The sequence below is a fragment of the Pezoporus wallicus genome, unplaced genomic scaffold (assembly GCF_028554395.1).
Source record: "Pezoporus wallicus isolate ANWC-B61680 ecotype Strahan unplaced genomic scaffold, APGP_CSIRO_Pwel_v1 contig_14644, whole genome shotgun sequence".
Taxonomy (NCBI): Eukaryota; Metazoa; Chordata; class Aves; order Psittaciformes; family Psittacidae; genus Pezoporus; species Pezoporus wallicus.
This window is the reverse complement of record NW_026635775.1, coordinates 159,875-180,865: the sequence shown is the minus strand read 5'-3', so window position 1 is coordinate 180,865 and position 20,991 is coordinate 159,875. Positions and strand designations below refer to the sequence as shown.

Below are 20,991 nucleotides of genomic sequence, written 5' to 3'. Positions count from 1 at the left end.
CCGAAGCATGCGCACCCTTCCTTTGACACTCAGTTTGTATTACCTATAATGATTACCTAAACATGAGATTGCTTCACACCTCATGCATATGCAAACCCGATTCTCATCTAGGATTATAATTAGTTTTCTGGCATTCGTCCCATTGGTGCGCCTGCGCAGTGCCTCCTGGTGGTGGTCGTTGGGGGTTGTGAGGATGAAGGCCTGTAGTTCCTCTTCATCAACGCGGGTAGCCTCTTGCTTTCACGCAGACTCAATAGGGTTTTGGCTCCTGTCCAAACCTCAGGTTCAGTACAAGCCGGTTTTATGCATATTAAAGCAGAAACTTGCAGAGTTTGGAAATTCTGTTACTCTATTTTTTTTTTGTTCCTTTTCTTTCTAAGGATACTATTTGAACAAGAATGTCTTCAGCGTTAACTTATGAATCTTATCTACTACAATTCTGCCTAGCAGCTCTAACTCCTGCAATTCTGCTTCACCTTTCTAGCAACTTTGGCTCCTACAGTTCTGCTTCAGCCATCACAGCAACTGCTTAAGCAAGCAGGCACAATGTTAACCTTTTATTTCCTGGTATCAAGTAGGGGTCTTCAGGATGAAGTAAGCAGTCTTCCTCACAGTGTACTTTTCACCTTTGGCACAGCTGGACGCCCCAGCAATCACACAACCAGCTGTACCTGTAATTCTGATAACTATCAAAGATTTAAAACAGTGTGACCTGCCTGCCAAATCTATTGCAGGACGGGCAGACAAGATGGTTGGGAGGCTCTGTCTCTAAGCTAACTGGTAAGTAGAAGGACGGTGTGAAATAATTCACTCATGTTTAGTGCGGCCACTACATTCCACACACAACATAAACACTGTTCTCTTTCTACAACGTAAGTTAAGCTTTATGTTTCCCAGGCACCAGCTTTCCTTATATCAAGCCCCTCGTCTTTCTTTTACCTTTACAAATTCTTTTGCTTTGTGACTCTGTTTTGCTCAAGAGTTCTGGCCCTTTTTCACGTGTTGTCTAATCTTGTGTCCTGAGCGAGCTTTGTTTCTGTTAGTGTGAACTGCCACAGTTATATCCGCATAACCACACCTCTGCCTTGTGAAAGCCAATACATTTAGGTGTTTATCACACTGCCTCACTCTATGGAATGGCAGCAGCGCTGGGCCCAGGCTCCCGCCCGAGGAGCACCGCATCCCAAGGAACAATCCCCCCCGCACCGAGGCCTCGTCCCCGCGGCTCCAGGGCCGGGGCCCGCAGCCTGGTCCAGTGGGGCAGGAGCTCTCCCTCCGCCCCATCTCAGCCTCCCCTGGCTCAGCTTGAGGCCCTTCTCTCCCGTTCCCGGGGCCGGGCTCTCCGGTGCCGCCGGGCAGCAGCGCTCAACATGGCGGCATCGGCGGAGCCAGCGCAGGCCGCGCCGGTGCGCGTGTGAGCGCCCGCAGTGCGCATGCGGGAGGGCCCCGACTCCTTCCCCTTCCCTTTCGCTTCCCTCCGGTGGCGCTCGGAGCCCGCCCGCCCCCGTCCCTCGGTGCCGCCCCCGCCCCTCGGTGCCGCCCGGGCCCCTCGGTGCCGGTCCCCGCCGCTCCCCCGGTTCCGGCCCCGCTCCCCGCTCCCCAGGGGCCTGCGCCCGGCGGGGCCGCGCCGTCTCCATGGTAACGCGCGGAAGGGGCGGTGCGCGGCGAACCGGAAATGACGCGTGCGCGGCGCGGGGGCGGTGGAGCCATAGCCGCAGCCGCAGTCGCAGCCGGAGCCGGGCCGCAGCCGGAGCCATGTCCGCGGGCGGAGCAGCGCAGCGCGATGCCGGGGCCGCCGCCGGGTGAGGCCGCGCCGCGGGTCCCTCACAGCGCCCCCGGGCAGCAGCGGCGGCTCCGGGGCCCGGCCTGGAGCTGCCGCGGCCGCCGCTGAGGCCCCTGTGTTTTGCAGGCGCCGCAGTAAATGGGACCAGCCCGGCCCGGCCCCCGCCTTCCTCCTCCCGGGCACGGCGCCGCTGCCCGGGCGGCCCTTTCCCGGCGGCGGCGACGGCGGCTCCGCGGTGGCGGGGTCCGAGAGCTCCGCGGCGCCCTCGGGAGCGCTGGATGCGGCCGCGGCCGTGGCCGCCAAGATCAACGCGATGCTGATGGCCAAGGGGAAGCTGAAGCCGGCGCCCAGCACCGCAGACAAGGTGGGTGCGCGCAGCGGAGCGGGGGGGCCAGGGGGGTGTCACGGCTGTGATGGGGAGACCTGCGGGCCTTGAGTGTCCGAGGAGCCCTCGGCGAGGTGGGAAAGGGTGGAGAGCGGCGAGGCCCGGCCTGGTTTGGGTTGAAGGGACCTTAAAGCTCATCCAGTCCCAAGTCCTGCCACGGGCAGGGACCCCTTCCACTGGAGCAGGGTGCTCCAAGCCCCTGTGTCCAACCTGGCCTTGAACACTGCCAGGGGTGGGGCAGCCACAGCTCCTCTGGGCACCCTGTGCCAGCGCCTCAGCACCCTCACAGGGAAGAGCTTCTGCCTAATATTGAGCCTAAATCCCCCGTTTCAGTCTGAACCCGTCACACGTTCTCCTGTCAGTCTCTGACAAAGGTCCCTCTCCAGCATCCTTGTAGCCTTTTTCAGACACTGGCAGCTGCTCTGAGGTCTCCACGCAGCTTCTGCCATCTCTATGTCTCTGGCTTTTTCTTTCAGAGCACTTAGGTACTGGCACAGAATGTGGTGCCCTTGATTTAAACCAAAAACTGAGGGGGGAAAGTGTAGTCATGGTGTGTGCAAGTTCAGGTCTTGAACAAGAGCTCTGTGTTGAAGAGGAGTTGAAATATGAATCCCAGGTGTTCTTAGGCTCAGCTTTCTGCCCGAGCTGCCAGCTCGAGTGTGAGATGCCTTGGGTTTGGTTTGAGCAACTTTGCTGCTTGCTTCTACATCTGTTTTCTCTATTTATAGAGCAGAAGCAGCAGTTACTTATGGTACTCCAGTGTGCTGAAGGTAAAAGTGGTGGTTTGATTTAGGCACAAGGTTGTGAGAGGTAAATGAAGTTGTGGATGTGGTGTGCTTTCTGTTAATGTCTGTAAAGGTTCAACAGCTGAAACGGGAGAAGGGAAAGGATTTTCCCCTCTAGAGCACCAGGGCCCATGGTTGCATCGTTTTTCTCTGCTTTCTATCTATTTCTGGTCTTTTGCCACGGTTCTCTTTGAAGCTGCAGGCGCTGGGAAAAGGTCCAGCTACAAATAAAAGCAAAGATGACCTTGTGGTGGCAGAGGTGGAAATCAATGACGTGCCCCTCACGTGCAGGAACCTGCTGACGAGAGGACAGACTCAGGATGAGGTACGGGCAGGATCTACAGCTGCTTTGTTGGGCTCGGCAGCACGCTTGGGCCTCTTTGTAAGGCAAAAAGAGCTGCAATCGGCTACAGTTGGTGGTGGTTTCCTTTTTACCAAGCTCAGGGTTTTCTGAAGGCGCTTTATTTAGCGGTGTATTCACTACAGTATCATATAATGAGCTCAGGTAGCACAGTTGGTATCTTTTAGTGGGTCCCATCCCTTTTCTCACCGCGTTATTAATGTGTCTGTTCCCTATAGATCCCAACAAAGCTTAAACACTTTGGGGTTTTGCTGTGCTTGCTTTCTTGGTGTTAAACTTGTCCCTGGCCTTTGCAATCATTTGTAGATAAGTCGCCTGAGCGGAGCGGCTGTATCGACCCGCGGGAGGTTCATGACAGCAGAAGAGAAAGCCAAAGTGGGACCAGGGTTTGTATTCCTCTTTGGGGGCTCAGTGGTGGGGCTGTAGGGTTGGTTTCTGTGGGCAGTGTCACCCTTGGGGGCCAGTCAATGGAGTATTGAGTGTTTGGAATGTGTTTGCCATTAGTGTAGTGCTAAGTGCATGGCTGTTCCCCCACCTACCTAATACTGAGAGATGAAACAAAGAGTGTCTGAAGTCCTTATGGAAGGCTTTCTGTCTGTAACATAAGTGTATGTATTAGATTGGCTCCGGTCTTGTGTGTTCCTTGGGAGCTTAGTGGCATATTTGACTATTTCCTTTCCAGAGATCGTCCTTTATATCTTCACGTCCAGGGCCAGACACGGGAGCTGGTTGACAGTAAGTACAAAATGAATCCTGCTCTTCCATCATTACTTGTGGGAAAGGGGGGAATTAAGGGCCTTTGTTATGGCCAGCATGGATTTGCACTGTAAATGTCTTGGTGTTGGTAACAGATGCTTGTTGCATCCTTTCTGAGCCAATCTGGAATGCTAATACTAGGTTTGGGTGATCTGGACAGTTGACAAGGGCCAAAACAACTGAGTTCCCTGTTTTGTCAACTAGGAGCTGTTAACAGAATTAAAGAGATCATTACTAATGGAGTAGTGAAAGCAGCTACAGGCTCTAGTCCGACCTTCAACGGAGCTACAGTTACTGTCTACCACCAGCCAGCCCCTATTACTCAGTTGTCTCCAGCAGTTGGTCAGAAACCTCCATTCCAGTCAGGGGTGAGTAATGCACTGCTGTGACTGTCACTGGTGACACGATTTACCTGTCACAAAGTGTACAGTGTGTGTCCTGGAGGACTGATCGAGCTGAGCCTGAAGAGTGAGGCTCAGGGGACAGCAGCCTCCTAAAAGAAAAGGGATGGAGAGAGCAGTCCTGCTTACAGAAGAGCAAAGGGCTGACTGTGCCATCTGACACTCGCCTGTCACAGGAACAACATTTCTAGCCTTGTACTTAGAGTGAAATAATAAGCTTTTACTGTTCCATTTCCAGATGCATTATGTTCAGGACAAATTATTTGTTGGATTGGAACATGCTGTACCTACGTTCAATGTGAAGGAGAAGGTGGAAGGGCCTGGTTGCTCCTATTTGCAGCACATTCAGATTGAAACGGGTGCCAAAGTCTTTCTTCGTGGCAAAGGCTCAGGTTGCATAGAGCCAGCATCGGGCAGAGAGGCTTTTGAACCCATGTACATTTACATCAGGTATGAGGGGTGTTTGGAAACAAACAGCAACAATGGAAGAAGGAGCTCCCAGGAACACCGGTGCTGATGAGCTCTTCCTTTGTGTGTGTTTGCAGTCACCCAAAGCCAGAAGGTTTGGCAGCTGCTAAAAAGCTGTGTGAGAACCTATTGCAAACCGTGAGTAGCTCTTACAGAGCCTGTCACAGCCCCGGTGTGTGCCTGGCTGTTGCTGCTTTGTGTGCTCCCAGCCAAACTGCCCCTGTGTCCGGGCTTCCTAAGGGTGTTTTCCCTTCTGAGCACTGCTGAGTCTTTCTGTTAGCATTGGTAATGGAGCGTGGGCTGCAGAGCCTCTTCTGAAGAATAGATGGAAGCTTTTAGCTTCTTTGACTGAAGTGGTTTGTTTGCCACTCTGTTTCCTGTGCAGGATTATCCTGTGTGTTACAGGAGTCTGTCCCAGAGCCAGCAGGATGAGTGGGGTTTTGTTCTCAGTGTGTGTGTGTATGTGGATTATTGCTGTCCCTCTGCATGCTGTGTTCTGGAAGCAAAGCCCCCTTACAGCTGTGTGGTCAAATGCCTTTTGCCTGTGAAAGGTTAATACACTACATAGTGAATGGTTCTTGTCTAATCTCTGCCAATTCCTTGCAGGTGCATGCTGAGTACTCTCGGTTTGTGAACCAGATAACCACTGCAGTACCCCTAGCAGGTAAACCTCCACAATACTGAAGCGTTTGGAGTTGTGTTCTGCAGAGTTGTGCTTGCAGTTAGTTCTGTGGGAGTCTTGAACTTGCAGCCCTTCATTTTTGGCAGTGAAACGGGGTGTTTTGGTGACAGACTGAATTGAAGATGGTGTTTTCCCTCTAGGCTTCACACAGCCTGCCGCTATCAACAGCGTACCTTCCCAGCCCTCCTATTACCCTTCCAATGGCTACCAGTCTGGTTATCCTGTGGTTCCTCCTCCTCAACAACCAGTTCAGCCACCGTATGGGGTACCAGGCATAGTACCACCTGCAGTACCTTTGGCACCTGGAGTCTTAACAACGCTACCTACAGGAGTTCCGCCTGTGCCAACGCAGTATCCCATATCTCAAGTACAGCCTCCAGCCAGCACTGGCCAGGTACTGCCACAGTTCATCTTTTGCCCTGTAGTTGTCAGTTTATGAAGTTGTTTCTTTGCTAGCACGAAAATACTCGGAGTAGTTCCAGATGGAGAATTCCTGAGGGCTTTTGGATTTGTTCATGCTTTGCTGCTGTCTGAGCAATGACATTGTTGGATGGCTGCTTCAGCCTCTATTTTTCATAACCTGTGAACATAAAGGATATTTGCAGGGGGTGCTCACTCCCATAGGGAAGGTGTTACCACAGGCTTTGATGCAGCTCTGTGTAAGTACAATGGGCTGGAGCTACAGACAGTGATTAGTTTCTAGAAATGAAATACTTGTTTCCTCTTGAAGTTGTGAATTTCCTTCCAGTTTCTCTTCGGTTCTGCCTATTTGTGTGTTCTGCTCCTGTGTCTGAAAGGCTGCGTCTGATGTATGCTTCCTATGCCCATTATCAAATTTTCTTGTCTTTCATCTTCTGCACACCAGAGCCCACTGAGTGGTCCTTTCCTTCCTGCTGCCCCGGTTAAAACCACCCTGCCGACTGGTTCACAGCCCCAAGTCCAACCCCATCCCCAGGGTCAAAAGCGACGCTTCACTGAGGAGCTGCCAGATGAGAGGGAGTCAGGACTGCTGGGATACCAGGTGGAATAAAATCACCCATTTTACTTCATTCACCAAAGCAGAACTTGGCTGCAGAGGGATGATTTAGCACAGTTGATCTGGGAAGAGTCGTGCAAGGCCTTTGGCAGACGGCTGCGGTTGTTGCACAACCTCAAGACCACGCTTTGGTTTCTTTGAGTGGATGCACCGTGGTTAAACTGTGACTTGCTGATGCATTGGCACCTTGTTTTCATACCTCAGCCTTCCCTGAAGGCTGCTGGTGCATTCAGATCAAAGAGATGCCCACAGTGTGTTTTTGCTTAGTTTAAAGGGAGATTCTTTGGGGTCTGGGGGGTCTTTTGCAGGCTTGTTTGAAGGGTGGGAGGGAACCGTGGTAGTAACTCCCAGATTTTCCCCATTTACCTTCCTTGCAGGTTGCACTTGAGAGGATTTCAAGCAGCCTGAGTTAAAAATAGTTATTTTTGTTTTAGAGAGCAGAGCAGTTGATTTTAGTTAAAGCAATTTTGAGTTCTTCAGGCTTGTATGTGAGAAAAGGGAGCTTCTGCAAATGCTCCTCAGGTCGTCCAGCCCTGCTCACATAAAACCTCTTCCTAGAGGCAGTAAGCACCTGGCTCTCTGTTAGCCCTACTATGACCATCTCCAGCAGAGTTGACTCTGTACAGTGCTCAGAATTAGCTGACCGAGGAGGGAATAAGTTATCCATGAACCAAGGCTACTGCTGAGGTGGAGCAGGCGATGAGGTGCCTTCCCTCGTACTTCTCAGGCGTGTTCCTTACTGCATTACCCTCAGTATCTTTAGGAGAAAGCCTCTTGTTGAACAGGGGTGGTTAGTGGTTCCTTCTGCTAGTTGGCAATATGCTCTGAAAAGTTGGCTTTCCTATCATTATCATTAAGGAGCTGGAGCTTATGTTGTAGTGGTAGATTTGCTAATGCCGTGTGTTTTTCTGCTCATAGCATGGACCCATTCATATGACTAATTTAGGTACAGGCTTCTCCAGTCAGAGTGAACTCGATGGAGCCGGGTCGAAGGCAGCAAGTTCCTCAGGAAAGGAGAGAGAGAGGGACAGGTGAGTGAGGGCAGGATGACATCCAGGTCTCTCCTGATCCTGATGGAAAGCTGAGGGGATCTGTGTTTCATGTTCTCTGCTGTGAAACAGCACCAGAGCATGGTTGGGGTTGGAAGGGACCTTGAAAGAGCATCTAGGCCACCCCCTCTCTTGTGGAAAGGGACATCTACTAGATGATGCTCCACGCAGCTCGGTGTCATTGGTACCCCTGTCTGGCATCGATGAAGATACTAAATAGTATTGCTCCCAGTATGGACCCTTGAGGGATACCACTTGTTTACTGGTTTCCACTTGGATGCTGAGCTGTTGACTGTAATTCTTCGGATGTGGCCATCCAGCCAATTCCTTACCCATTTAATAGCCCATCCATCAAATCCTCTCTGATTTAGAGCTAAGAATGTTGGGGTGACCATAGTGAAGCTTTACAGAACTCCAGGTAGGTGACATCAGTTGCTCTTCTCTTGTCCACTGACGCAGTCGCTCCATCTGAGAAGACCACTAGATTAGTCAGGCAATTAAAAGTTAAGGGTCAAGGACTGCCTCCTGAGCTTGTTTGCTGTTACCTTTGACTCTCTGCTTGCTTAAACCACAAGAACTAAGGGCCTGCATTGCTTTAAACAGGCAGTTGATGCCTCCGCCAGCTTTTCCTGTCACTGGGATGAAATCGGACTCTGAAGACAGAAATGGCGCGGGGTCTTTACCAGGCAACCATGGTGAGTGCAGTGAATGAGAGACACTTGTAAGTCAAGTTTCCTTTCCCATATGGGTTCACGCTGGTCTTAACGTGTTTAAAGCAGTGGGGCTTCTTTTTGGCTCTTTAGACTGTCTAGACGGAAAGCAGCTCATGCTGCACTGCTCTAAACCCACTGTGATTAAACACAGGATGCTTCTCTTAGAGCCTCAATAAATACCTGTATGGATGAGGAGAGTGTAATGGACTGAAGGACAGGTGTTTTTGACCCAGAGGCACACGATCTCCTAGGCTTGTTTTGTAACATGGATGTCCTGTGGCTTTACTTTGTGAACAGCTCTCTCTAGAGGCACTGTCGGTGGGAGTTGTGGTTCAGGTGTGTATGCACAGACACGAGCTGTGTCTGCAAAGGACACAAGTGCTCTCGGAGCTCATCCTCTCGTAGGGCTGGGTTTGCAGCTTGGTAAAACATGGCATCACTCGAACTCTTGGGGTCGGTTGGTGCCTGGCAGGCCTGCAGGTGCCTCACGTTAGGCCTCTTTAACGGCAGTTTCTCTGCAGTATTGCTCCCAGAGGTTGTCCTTCTGTGAGCTTGCTTTTGAGCTAAGGTCCTCCTTTTCTTGACGCGTTGATCTCTGTAACGGTGACGTTGCCATCGCTGACGCCCAGTTGCTAACTTGCCCTTTCTTGTGTGTTTCTTTCTTCTTTCTCTGTTCTCTTACATGGTTCTGATGGATCACATGTGCTGTTGCTGCTGGTGTTTCGTGTGGCCTTCGACCTTGGATGACCATTGGCCTTGTGACCTCAAAATGGTGTCCAACTAACGATTTACAATTAACGTCTTTTTTTATTAACTCGTTTTGGGGCATTTTTATCTCTTTTTGGTTTGACTTTTTTCCCTTCTCGGGGGCTGGGGGGGTGTGTGTTTTGTTTTCCCCTCCTAGATCATCAAGCAAAGAAGATGAAAACTGCAGAAAAGGGCTTTGGTTTAGTGGCATATGCTGGAGATTCATCAGATGAAGAGGAGGAACATGGGGGCCATAAAACCGCAAGTACCTTTTCACAGGGCTGGAGTTTGGGGTACCAGTACCCATCCTCACAACAGCGAGCTAAGCAACAGATGCCATTTTGGATGGCACCGTAAGAGCTGCAGAGAAGAGTTTTCATTCATCTGGGTTTTTTTTCCCCCCCTTTAGCAATAATGCATGTATATTACAGCCTGAACTTTGCAAATACCCCTTGTTTTTACAGTTGCAGAAGTTAAAAGGTTCAGTGTTCCCCCCTTTGAAAGGGATCCATCGTTTTAAAATTCCTTATTTCTGCAGTGAATCTGTCCAATAAAACCCCACCATGAACTGCAGTAGTGGTGACAGGGCTAGGCCCTTGTGCAGCGGGGGAAGTGCTGTGAAGAGAAGAGAGGGAAGGCTCCCTTGTTCCAGGATCACTTAAAAAGGGCCCGAGTCGGTCCTGCTGCCTTCACCCTCCGCCTGGTGCTTGTGTTGTATGGAGCGCTCCTGCGCTCGGCCTGGGTTTGCAGCCCTGTTTGAGCTGACGGTGACCACAGCTTCGGTGTTGGGACTCTGAGCCAGGGAAAGGAAGGCACAATCGCTGTGACGAAGCTGAGGAGCGGGGTTCTTCAACCTCTTCCTTTGTGTTTTACTTCTCGAGCATCTCCTGTAACTCGGCACTGGGGTTTGCTTCTTTTACTGCCCCACACCTCCTCCTTCCAGCCGGATGGGGAGCACATGGGTTTGTCTCCATCTTCTCCCCTCCCTCCGGGCTTGGTCCCATGCCCGAGGCGCACAGGACTCCTGCTGAGAGCTTGGCTCCATCTCTTCCTTCATCCTCCACCCCTTGTGGCTCACGGTGGGCACCGTCCAGGACCGCTCCTGCCTTGACCCCGGGCCCAAGCTCTTGGCCTGGGGCTGGACATGAACTGGAACAGGCGTTTGCGTGGCGGTGCAGAGCTCTCGGATGGGGAAGGGCCGTGGCGAGGTGATGCTCGGCGTCTGGAAGGGGACAAACGGCCTTGAACCGGGGCTGCGTGGTGCTGCCGTGCCCCGGGGGCCGCGCTTGGACACCCCCGGCCTCCCCCCCGTGCTGTAAATACCCGGACCCCCCTTTTGTGGCCATTAAAAGTGCAAAGAGCCCGGGTCTGGCCGCTCGCTGGGGTGCGGGTCCCTCCGGGGGGCAGAATGCGAAGGGAGCGGCGGCGCCAGCGCGCTTGCGCTGACCCCTCCGGGCCGCCGTCCAGCGCCGCCCCTCGGCGCGGCTCTGGCGGTGAAGGAGCCGCCGCCATTTTGGTGCCGCCGCCGCCGCCTGAGGTGGAGGAGCCGGCGGAGGCTGAGGAGAGCCGCGGGGGCAGCGGCCGCCGTTCGCGATCGTTCTGTCCGCCGCGACGCTGAGGAGATGGAGCCCGGAGCGCGGCCGGGCGGCGGCGCCGCGCCGGGGCAGTCCCGGGAGTACAAGCTGGTGATGCTGGGCGCCGGTGGTGTCGGCAAGAGCGGTGCGTGCGCGCCGGGGCCCGCGGGAGGATGGCTCCTGACGGCCGTGTCCGGATGCTCGGGGCGGGGGGGGGGACGGACGTGGACGGGACGGAGCCATCGCGCTCCGGTGCCCGGCGTCTCTCGGCTTGCAGCGAGCGGGGCTCTGGTTCCGCTGCCGGGGGAGGAGCGGGCTGAGGCCCGGTAAGGGCTGGATGCTGGGGCCGCTGGTGCTGCCCAGCCCGTGCCATTGCGCCTCTGGCTTTCGTTTGTAGCCATGACCATGCAGTTCATCAGCCACCGCTTCCCGGAGGACCACGATCCCACCATCGGTAAGGAAAGGCTCTCTGTGCCCTCCAGGTGAAGCTCTTGGGGGGGCCCTTGCTTGCAAGCACTCGGTTGAAAGCGAGCTGTGCGTTGGGCTGTGAAGTTGAGGACCAAAGTCCTTTGGGTTTCTCACTTAAAGCTATGAGGAGTCCTGAGGCTGCTGGGGGGCCCGGCACAGACCCAGGCTGAGGTTTAGCTCCTCACTGCTTTCCCTTTCCCATAGAGTCAGGCCATTCGCTGTCTGTGTTGGCAGGAAAGGGCTGGAAACCCGCGGGGGTCAGTGCGAGCTCCCTGTAAACCCACTCCCCATGGCGGGGAGCAGCTCCCTGCTAGGAGCCTGTCAGCCCCAGTTGTGTCCTGTGATTTAGAGACGGAGAGGGAGGGAAGCACCCGACAGCTTCCTCTGCCACTGCAGGACCTCTGCAGCATCCCAAAGGAACCTCTTCCACCAGGGCAAAGGGAAAGTGGGAACAGCAGCAGCCTCGGAGGAACACAGCATTCATTCATCAGCTTCCAAGGGAGCAGCAGCTGGGGGGGGGGCAGCTCTTCCTCACATTCCGGGTGTGTTCTGCCTTTGGGAGAAGGGCAAGGCCCTTCCTCTGTGCTGTGAACTGAAGGGAGGTTGTGGAGCGGAGTCTGAAAGAGCAGGGCCAGCGCTGGGACTTAAGCAAGCGTGCGGGAGGACCTTAAATCCCATCGTTCGGTGTTAAACTTTGAGACCTGAGAGCCCCTGAGTGTTGCACTTGTGGCCAACCTTGTTCTTTCCCTTGTGCTGTGGATTCACAGAGGATGCTTATAAGATACGGATACGCATTGATGACGAACCTGCCAATCTGGATATCCTGGACACAGCAGGACAGGTATGGCAATAAAGAATATTAGGAGGATGTTAAGTGTCCAATGGTCAGGCATGGAGACAGCAACCCTGGAGCAGTATCCATGTCTTTGCTTTTTGAGCTTTCCTAAGCCTTGTGTTGCTCACAGCATCTGTATCGCACTGTCTGTATTTAGGCACCTCAGGAGGGTGCTCTGCTTCCAGGCAGTGCTTTCTCTGCTGCAGTGTTCTGTTCATGATCAACAAGCAATAGGTCCTGGTGATAAATGGCGTGTTGGGGTGATGTCTAGCGAGGACACTTGGTGTTAATCCCAGCATGTGCTGCATTGTCTTGCAGTAATGGGACATTAGAATGGGTTGGGTTGGAAGGAACCTTAAAGCTCATCCAGTTCCAACCCAGACCCCTTCCACTGGAGCAGGGTGCTCCAAGCCCCTCTGTCCAGCCTGGCCTTGAACACTGCCAGGGATGGGGCAGCCACAGCTTCTCTGTGCCGGGGCCTCTCCCCCAGCTGACAGTGCTCACACTGCTGCTGTGCACGTGGGGTCCGTGGTGAGCAGCTCAGAAAGCGCTGGTGCAGCTGCAGCGTCCTCATCTCTTTGCAGGCAGAGTTCACGGCCATGAGGGACCAGTACATGAGGGCTGGGGAGGGCTTCATCATCTGCTACTCCATCACGGACCGGCGCAGCTTCCACGAGGTGCGCGAGTTCAAGCAGCTCATCTACCGCGTGCGCCGCACTGACGACACCCCCGTGGTGCTGGTGGGCAACAAGTCCGACCTCACGCAGCTGCGGCAGGTAAACGGCCCCCACCAGGCCCGGCCTGCAGGCTCCTCCTGGTGGGAAGCGCAGGAAGGCAAAGGGCTCCCTCTGAACCCATCACCCCTTGTCCTGTCCCCACAGCCCCTGGGGAATGCCCCTCTCCAGCATCCTTGTAGCCCCCTTCGGACACTGGAAGCTGCTCTGAGGTCTCCCTGCAGCTTCTCGTCTCCACTTTGCAAAGTGGCTTTGTTGTTCATGAATGTGCAGAGGGTTCCTTGCAGTTGGCTGCGTTGCTGCAGAAGTGAGGAGTGAAAGTGAAAGAAAAACACGTTTTCAGAGAAAGACGTAGGGAGCCGTGGCCCTGAGCTGTCGTGGGGCAGGGAAGCTGCATGCGCAGCTCCAGAGCAGGCAGAACAAGAGGAGTAAACCTGGTACCAGCACCAGTGTGGCAGCAGGGCCAGGGCAGGGATTGTGGTGAGGCTGCACCTTGAATCCTGTGTTCAGCTCTGGGCCCTCACTGCAAGAGAGACCTTGAGGTGCTGGAGCAGGGCCATAGGAGGGCAATGGAGCTGGAGCAGGGCCTGGAGCACAAGTGATGGGGAATGGCTGAGGGACCTGTGGGGTTCAGATGGAGAGAGAAGGCTCAGGGAGAACCTGATCGCTCCCTACAAGTGCCTGACAGGAGGATGGAGCCAGGGGGGGCTGGGCTCTGCTCCCAAGGAACAAGGGATGGGACAAGAGGAAACGGCCTCAAGCTGCACCAGGGCAGGTTTAGGTGGAGCTGAGGAACAATTCCTGCCCCATTGGACCAGGCTGCCCAGGGCAGGGCTGCAGTCACCGGCCCTGCAAGTGTTCACACACTGCGGAGACGAGGCCTCAGTGCCATGGGGCAGTGGTGGCCTGGGCAGTGCTGGGGTAAGGGTTGGCCTGGATGAGCTGGAAGCTCTTTCCCGACCCCTTTGATTCCATGCTTCTGGCTTTGCCTTTCCTGATGGGTGGGGTTTCTATTGCAGGTCTCTAAAGAAGAAGGCTCATCTTTAGCTCGAGAGTTCAACTGCCCCTTCTTTGAGACGTCGGCCGCGTTCCGCTACTACATCGACGACGTGTTCCATGCCCTGGTGCGGGAGATCCGCAGGAAGGAGAAGGAAGCAGTGATGGCCATGGAGAAGAAATCCAAACCCAAAAGCAGCGTGTGGAAAAGGCTCAAGTCCCCCTTTCGAAGGAAGAAGGATTCAGTCACTTGAACAGAGAGGATTCCTCTGCCCATAGAACAAAACCTGGGAACAGCCGTTTGTAACCAAAGCAGTTTAGTGACAACGTTTTGGTGGTGTCTTAAACCTGAACGGACTTCTGTGAGGGAAGACCTGACTTTTACCAGTCCTTGTTTAGACTGATGCTCCCTTCATTTCGGACATTCCACTTCAGACCAGTAGCAGCTGTCCCGTTGTTTGTTGTCGGTTGTGGACTGGATCCAGCAACTGTTGCTTGTAGGTTGGTTACGGATGCTGCAGGTCTGTGGCCCTGCGCTTGGGCGTCTCTCTTCGCGGCATGCTGGCAGCTGAATTGTGTTAGGATATTGCTGAAGTTCTCCCCAGCTTACCTTCATGAAGCTTCTGTTCTCGTGGTTTGCACAAGCAGATGTTGCTGCTCTCGGGAGCAGTGACCCACATCCCACGGGGGGGCTTGTTGAGGTCGTGGTGAGGAGTAGTTTACACCGTGTTCGTCGTGGCCAGCAGCCCTGGCTGCGTGTGGGTACCACTGCCAGGAGCTGTGCTGGAGTTCTGGTGTTCTCATGTCACTGATTTCCTTCCAGCACCAGTGTGGAAGTGGTGAGTTCCTAGCGGAGGTGGAGGTGGGCTTCAAACCAAGTCAGAAGCAGCAAATCCTGGTTCCTATGGCAGCTGTAACTTGGCAACAGGCGTGGAGAGGGAACAGTTTCGTGCTGTCCCCAGCATTTACTGGGTGCCACAGCGTGTGTCATGTCACGATGCTGCAGGAGCTACAGCTTTGGGTTCTCTGACTTGCTTGTTGAAAGCCATAGCTGTGGGGGGGGGTGGCTTATTTATTTCCACTCTGGTTCATGTTCCTGTCCTAAAGGAGCCAGGAGCTTTGGGAAGTAGAAGCCTCCAACATAGCAATTCCAGATCATTTCCAGTGATAACTCCTTTGTAGACAAAACGCCTGATCCTGAGGAATCTGGGCCTAAAATTAACACCCCCAGTGCTGGTAAGATGCTTCCAGTGCAGTCTTAAAAGTGGAATTGCTGATGCAGTGGAAGGAAGGGATCAGCTGGGCGCAGTGGAAAGAAGGGATCAGCTGGGCGCAGTGGAAGGAAGGGATCAGCTGGGCGCAGTGGAAGGAAGGGATCAGCTGGGCGCAGTGGAAGGAAGGGATCAGTTGGGCGCAGTGGAAGGAAGGGATCAGCTGGGCGCAGTGGAAGGAAGGGATCAGTTGGGCGCAGTGGAAGGAAGGGATCAGTTGGGCGCAGTGGAAGGAAGGGATCAGCTGGGTGCAGTGGAAGGAAGGGATCAGTTGGGCGCAGTGGAAGGAAGGGATCAGCTGGGTGCAGTGGAAGGAAGGGATCAGTTGGGCGCAGTGGAAGGGATCAGCTGGGTGCAGTGGAAGGAAGGGATCAGCTGGGTGCAGTGGAAGGAAGGGATCAGTTGGGCGCAGTGACAGTCCCTGAAGGGTCACATCCTGACCTTCCATGTGCAGGTGGCACAGGGACAGGCTTTCTTACACTCAGTAAAGAAGGATCTGGTTAAAGTGCTGCTGACGCTCTCCATACATAGACTTGTTCTGTGCTTTGGAGCTGATTGACACCCATGTCAGCTGTGGAGTTAAATCCAGCAGAGACACGATGTCTGGTGCTCCCCTTGGGTTTAATAACAGCACAAACCATAGCTGGGTAACTCAGATGTGGCTAAACCAGGTTTCCTGGAGAACAAAGTGCCTGGAATCTTTCTGTTTCAGAGGGAAAGAGCTTTGTGGGCTGAGTGTAGGAGAGCTTCCATCATTCTCTGGTCATCTGTGCCAGTCGCTGTTAATCTTGTTCCGAAGCCAACTCTAACATCAGTCTGAGCGTGCTGCCTGTGAGGGTGCAGCCAGACCTGAAACCTCCTCTGTAACAGCATTAGTACAAGGAGCAAGGAGAGCAAATGCCTGAACCTCAGCTGCTTTTCTTGCTGAAGTCCTTATTGCTCGAGGTGTGACTGCAAGTTCCGTGCCTCTTCTCGGGGTGGGATTGCAAAGCAAGCCCAGCCTCAGGGAAGGCATTTGGAGGAGGGTTGCATGGCTCTGAGCTGAGCCGTTCCATTGGATCTTGTTTCTCTTTGCCAGTGTCTCTCCGCTGGTTCCAGTCCCACGCTTGGAAGGGCTGAGGACGATTCCCATTGGTGAGAACTTGGGACGTCAGCCCCCGTGTGCAGTTGTGTGCATCCTCTCAGTAGTCGCTGCTTTAGGACCCAGATCCCTCCTCGGTCCCTCGTGGGTTAAAGGCTCTTTGTAACTCAGCCAAAAGGCTTCGAGGAGGAGGCAACAGCAAAGCTGCTGCTGTCAAGGGAGAGGCAGAGCAGGGCCTGCTGCTGCTGCCACGTTCTCCCTCTGCTTCTCCTTGATAACACAAAGCGTGGCTCAGGCCCTGCAGGCAGGGTCGGGCTGTGCCTACAGGGCACCCGTGGGCAGCCCTGGAAGCTCTTTGGGCCCCTCTCCTCCGTTCAGTAACCGATGTGTGTGCCCCTTGGGATGCCTTCAGTGCAAGGGAAGCGTTCACGGGCACCGGTGGGAGCCTGCTGGGTGCAGTCGCTCCACGGGAGGAGCAGCGAGCGCTTTGCTTTTACACAGCGTTACTCAAAAGGGGTTTAGTTTTGACAGCTGTGAATTTGTACACGGAATTCCTGGTTCATTTGACACAATATAGCATTTGGAATGCACACAATTCCTGGTTCATTTGACACAGTCTATCATTTGGAATACACAGAATTCCTGGTTGATTTGTCACAATATAGCATTTGGAATGCACAGAATTCCTGGTTCATTTGACACAATATAGCATTTGGAATACACAGAATTCCTGGTTGATTTGTCACAATATAGCATTTGGAATGCACAGAATTCCGGGTTCATTTGACACAATATAGCATTTGGAATACACAGAATTCCTGGTTCATTTGACACTATATAGCATTTGGAATACAAACCCTTGCAGCTGATGTTTCCTCTCGGGGGCCCAGCGGGATGGGTTGGAGCTGCTCAGCCTCGGAGCGCCGCCGGGGGAAAAGCTCATGTTGTGCTTGGGAATTGTGCTGGGAAGTCCGCGTCTGGCTCCGAGCAGGAGTTGGTGCAGCTGAGGGACCGGGGGGTGGGGGTTTAGTGTGAAGGGAAGGCTCGGGGGGGACCTCAGGGCTCCCTACAGCTGCCTGGCAGGAGGATGGAGCCAGGAGGTGGCAGCTGTTCCCGTGCATCCCATTGCCCTGGCAACGCGGCGGCTCCCAAGGGAACTGGGTGAGGCGCAGGAGGAGGAGAGACCCAATTGTGTTGGAAAGGGGCTTAAAGGTCCTGCGGGAGGTGGGAAGGGAGCAGCCCCCGTGCTCTGCCCAGACCCGCTCCTCCCTTCAGCCCCTTTCTCTTTGCTTCCCTGTTTGCCTTTTTCTCATGCAAATCCCTTCGTTGCTGTTGCAGCTGCAGGGAGGAACCTGAGGGGCCTTGGTTAGAGCCCAGAGGAGGGATTTCCTTCCCCGTCCTGCCCAGTGAGTACAAACCAGGCCTTGAGGGGGCTCTGACAACCGTGGGCATCGCCGGGCACCGGCTCGGAACGCGAGCACGGGGCTGGCGCATCAGAGCCTGCAGGACCTCGAGGCCTTCTGCTGCTCCGGTGGGCTCAGCATCCTGGCAGCGCCGCGATGGGGATGTGCTGGAGCCGAACCACATCCCCTCTCCTGGGGGGGTGCGAGGCATCGCTCCCTAAAGCTCGGCCTTGGACCTCTCTGGTTCCTTAAGCTTGGACCTGAGGCTCCTTTTGAGCCACCCAAAGCGACACCGAACCCCCCCCCCCAGTGCATGGGAGCTGCCGGGGAAGGGAGCGCTGGGCTCGGGGTTGCTGGGAGACGGCTCCCGGCTCTGCGGGATCCGGCATTACCGAAGCCGTGGCTTCGTGCCCGGCGATGTTGTTCTGTGCCGGGAGCTGCAGGGAACAAGTGACGGGAGCCAGATCCCTGCTCGCGAGAGGCTGGAGCCTCCTGCCCGGAGCATCCCCACTGCCAGGCTCCAGGGATGCCTCTCGGTTCCCACTGCTGGATCCCGCTCATCCCAGCTCCTCTTTTTCACCCATTCCTGCCACATCACGGCAAATGGGAATGCTGTGAGGTCACGGAGAGGGTTTGGATGCGCCAACCCTTCAGTATGGGTGTGAGGCCTCATTTGCTGGGGTTGTGTCCTGGTCCTTCAGCTCTTGGCCTGGGAATTGTCAGAGCAGAAACTCCCGCCTGTGGAACCAGTGCTTACATTCGTAGAACCATGGAATGGGTTGGGATGAAGGGACCTTAGAGCTCCTCCAGTCCCAACCCTTGCCCCAGGCAGGGAACCCTTCCACGGGAGCAGAGTGCTCCAAGCCCCTGTGTCCAACCTGGCCTTGGGCCCTTCCAGCTCTCATCCCGTCCATGTTGCCTACATCAATCAGGGCACAGGCAGCAGCTAAAGTGATTCCAGCTTTATTTGCATGCTCTGTGTGCGATAACAAATCCAAGAGGCAAGCTTGTGTTACAGCATGGAGCAGCTCAAGGCGTGGAGCAGCTCAAGGAATGTATCAGCTCATGGTGTGGAGCAGCTCATGGCGTGGATCAACTCAAGACATGGATCAGTTCATGGCATGGATCAGCTCACACATGGATCAGCTCACACATGGAGCAGCTCACGGCATGGATCAGCTCATGGCATGGATCAGCTCACACATGGATCAGCTCACACATGGATCAGTTCACACATGGATCAGCTCACACATGGACCAGCTCATGGCATGGATCAGCTCACACATGGATCAGCTCACACATGGATCAGCTCACGCATGGATCAGCTCACACATGGATCAGCTCACACATGGAGCAGCTCACACATGGAGCAGCTCACGGCATGGATCAGCTCACACATGGACCAGCTCATGGCATGGATCAGCTCACACATGGATCAGCTCACACATGGATCAGCTCACACATGGATCAGCTCATGGCATGGATCAGCTCACGCATGGATCAGCTCACGCATGGATCAGCTCACGCATGGATCAGCTCACGCATGGATCAGCTCACTCACAGGGCCCCTCACTCACGGAGCCCCTTACTCATGGAGCAGCTCACTCACAGACCACCTCACCCATGATGCACTTTCACACATGCCCAGATAGGTTGTTTTTTTCTCCTTTTATTTTTCTTTTTTTTCACACAAAGTTGTCATTTTCCAGGTTAATTTGCCACGAGGAGACACGAGAAGGTAAAGACCAACCACAGCGGGGGATGTACAGCGAGTTCCTGTCGCTTCCTGTCTACGCGAGGCTTTCAAAACAGGGAGATCTGCACCTCTTCGGTTTCCTCCTGTTGCAGAGGGGCCGGGGCTGCTCCTGCCTGCCCGAGAGCCTGCGCCTCTTCACCCTGAGCACGTTTCCTTGCCACCAAGTTCCGCTTTTCCTTTGCAGCTCCGGGCATCTCGAGGAGATCCCTGGGGCTGAAGCACGCTCCGGAGGGGATGGAGGGAGCGTCCCGGCGGTGCCGGGGCCTCCTCATCCCGACGGCGGGAGCGGCGCCGGGAAGCGCGTTCCCAGGAAGTCCTGACCGTCGCTACCCTGCAGCAAGGCCATCGCTTAGTGCAAAACCTAGGAGGGAGCTAGAGCGGCCCCGGGTCCATGGGAGCCTCGACTGCGCTCGGAGCCCTCCGACAGCGTGAGCTCGAGAAGCATTGAAGACAAAACCTCCAAGCCCGGGCAGGAATCCCTGGGTGGGATCCAATCCGGCAGGAATGAAGCCCCCTCTGCCCATGCACAGGGAGCCGCAGCCTCAGGGCAGCGCCTGCTGCTGCAGAGACTCTGCCTGGAAGCAAGTTCCAAGGGGAGAGAAGATCCGGCTTTCCAGAAGGAAGGAAGAGATGCCAAAGTACTGCCAGCTCCCAGCGTGCTGCCTGGGCCCCCCCCTGCTGCTTTATGTGGCCCGCTCCATCGTTCCACCTTCATTAGGAGGAAGGGGAAGGATCATTTTCCAACAGGGCTCTAAACATCAGGAGCCAAGGCCTGTGAGCAGTGCAATGAGCTCCAAACGTCACCGACAGGATCCAGTATGGAAGCAACTGAAGGCCACCGAAAGCCCCTTTGCGAGCTCCCTTCTGCTTCAGATCCCATCGCTGGATCCAGCCTGGCTCTGGTTCTGCTCCAGCCAAGGACGTGCTGGCAGTCACCACCCCTGCGCCTTGCCTGGCTCCAGCGGGCTCGGAAGCCAAGCGAAGCGACTTGGCCAGGATGCTGCTGCTTGGTGTCTTTGACACCAGCTCCAATGGGACTTGTGGAGCCTGAGGAACTCCTGAGCAGGCAGGGTCAAGAGCCCGAGGGCTCCAGGTCTTCACACCCCCGAGGTCATGGAAACCTATGGGAAGTCTGAGTCGTTCACAACTGAACAAGTGCCTTGAGCCAGGCTCTGCCCTGGGCTACCTCCCTTGGGAGCTGGCTCCACATCATCTCTGATGCAAACTGCACCGAAGGAAGCTTTGTGCTCCTTTCCTGCACACCCCCTTTCCTCTCAGCTGCACTGCAACAGAACTGAGCTGTGGGATCCCACCTTTATCGTTCACAAGGATCAGCAGGAGGTCCCTGACCCATCACTCATCACTTTGTGTTCTCGGGCCCTTCACAGAATGGGCTGGGTTGGAAAGGGCCCTCAGACCACCCAAAGTGATGCCTTTGGTGGGCTGTGAATTGTAGATGGAAATCTCAGAGCCCCACATCAAGTACGTGGCAGTGGCAAGGGTTCCAGGGCCTGACAAGAGAACTTTGCTCCCGAAGGAAAGGGCCATTTCCCTGCGGCTTCCCTTTACGCAGTGCAGAATTCCCAGCCACCTTTACATGGAACTGTGGTTGGTGCTCCCGAGCCAGCAAAGAACAGAACTGCAAGAACCAATGGGCAGGCAAACGGACAAGAAACTCGAGGTTAAACTCTGGGAGAAGCCTACTAA

The 20,991-nt window shown here is 54.7% G+C and overlaps 2 protein-coding genes and 1 non-coding gene across 6 annotated transcripts; all 3 read left to right on the top strand.

Moving 5' to 3' along the window:
- The first annotated feature begins 1,734 nt into the window (after positions 1-1,734).
- On the top strand, positions 1,735-9,737 carry KHDC4 (KH domain containing 4, pre-mRNA splicing factor). 4 transcript variants are annotated; one of them, XR_008970765.1, is made up of 14 exons: positions 1,735-1,802; positions 1,910-2,147; positions 3,150-3,278; positions 3,621-3,700; positions 3,997-4,049; positions 4,275-4,438; positions 4,710-4,921; positions 5,017-5,077; positions 5,546-5,603; positions 5,762-6,015; positions 6,487-6,642; positions 7,604-7,688; positions 8,310-8,401; positions 9,324-9,380. XR_008970765.1 is itself a non-coding variant. In XM_057398231.1 (14 exons), exons 1-14 carry the CDS (start codon positions 1,756-1,758, stop codon positions 9,521-9,523), a joined length of 1,851 nt encoding a protein of 616 aa, XP_057254214.1. In that variant the 5' UTR covers positions 1,735-1,755; the 3' UTR covers positions 9,524-9,737. The 4 variants fall into 4 exon arrangements, 3 of the variants coding, with proteins under 3 accessions (XP_057254214.1, XP_057254213.1, XP_057254215.1); XM_057398231.1 differs by having other exon boundaries at positions 3,156-3,278; positions 7,576-7,688; positions 9,324-9,737; XM_057398230.1 differs by having other exon boundaries at positions 7,576-7,688; positions 9,324-9,737.
- On the top strand, positions 4,508-4,636 carry LOC130593242 (small Cajal body-specific RNA 4). The gene has a single exon (XR_008970766.1). It is a non-coding gene; the product is annotated as a small Cajal body-specific RNA 4 (non-coding RNA).
- A 1,040-nt stretch (positions 9,738-10,777) lies between the features above and the next one.
- Positions 10,778-14,212, top strand: RIT1 (Ras like without CAAX 1). The gene is made up of 5 exons (XM_057398195.1): positions 10,778-10,885; positions 11,138-11,194; positions 11,976-12,049; positions 12,628-12,819; positions 13,797-14,212. The coding sequence occupies exons 1-5, from the start codon at positions 10,789-10,791 to the stop codon at positions 14,025-14,027; spliced, it is 651 nt and encodes a 216-aa protein (XP_057254178.1). The 5' UTR covers positions 10,778-10,788; the 3' UTR covers positions 14,028-14,212.
- Positions 14,213-20,991: the final 6,779 nt, after the last annotated feature.

What these genes read in the sequence shown, in the direction of transcription:
- RIT1 (XM_057398195.1), top strand. Translation starts at nt 10,789, where the DNA reads ATGGAGCCCGGAGCGCGGCCGGGCGGCGGCGCCGCGCCGGGGCAGTCC. An exon ending in GGACCACGATCCCACCATCG is followed by an intron (nt 11,195 to 11,975) that starts GTAAGGAAAGGC and finishes GTGGATTCACAG; the next exon opens with AGGATGCTTATAAGATACGG. An exon ending in ACCTCACGCAGCTGCGGCAG is followed by an intron (nt 12,820 to 13,796) that starts GTAAACGGCCCC and finishes TTTCTATTGCAG; the next exon opens with GTCTCTAAAGAAGAAGGCTC.
- KHDC4 (XM_057398230.1), top strand. Translation starts at nt 1,756, where the DNA reads ATGTCCGCGGGCGGAGCAGCGCAGCGCGATGCCGGGGCCGCCGCCGG. An exon ending in GAGGACAGACTCAGGATGAG is followed by an intron (nt 3,279 to 3,620) that starts GTACGGGCAGGA and finishes AATCATTTGTAG; the next exon opens with ATAAGTCGCCTGAGCGGAGC. An exon ending in GTCTTTACCAGGCAACCATG is followed by an intron (nt 8,402 to 9,323) that starts GTGAGTGCAGTG and finishes TTCCCCTCCTAG; the next exon opens with ATCATCAAGCAAAGAAGATG.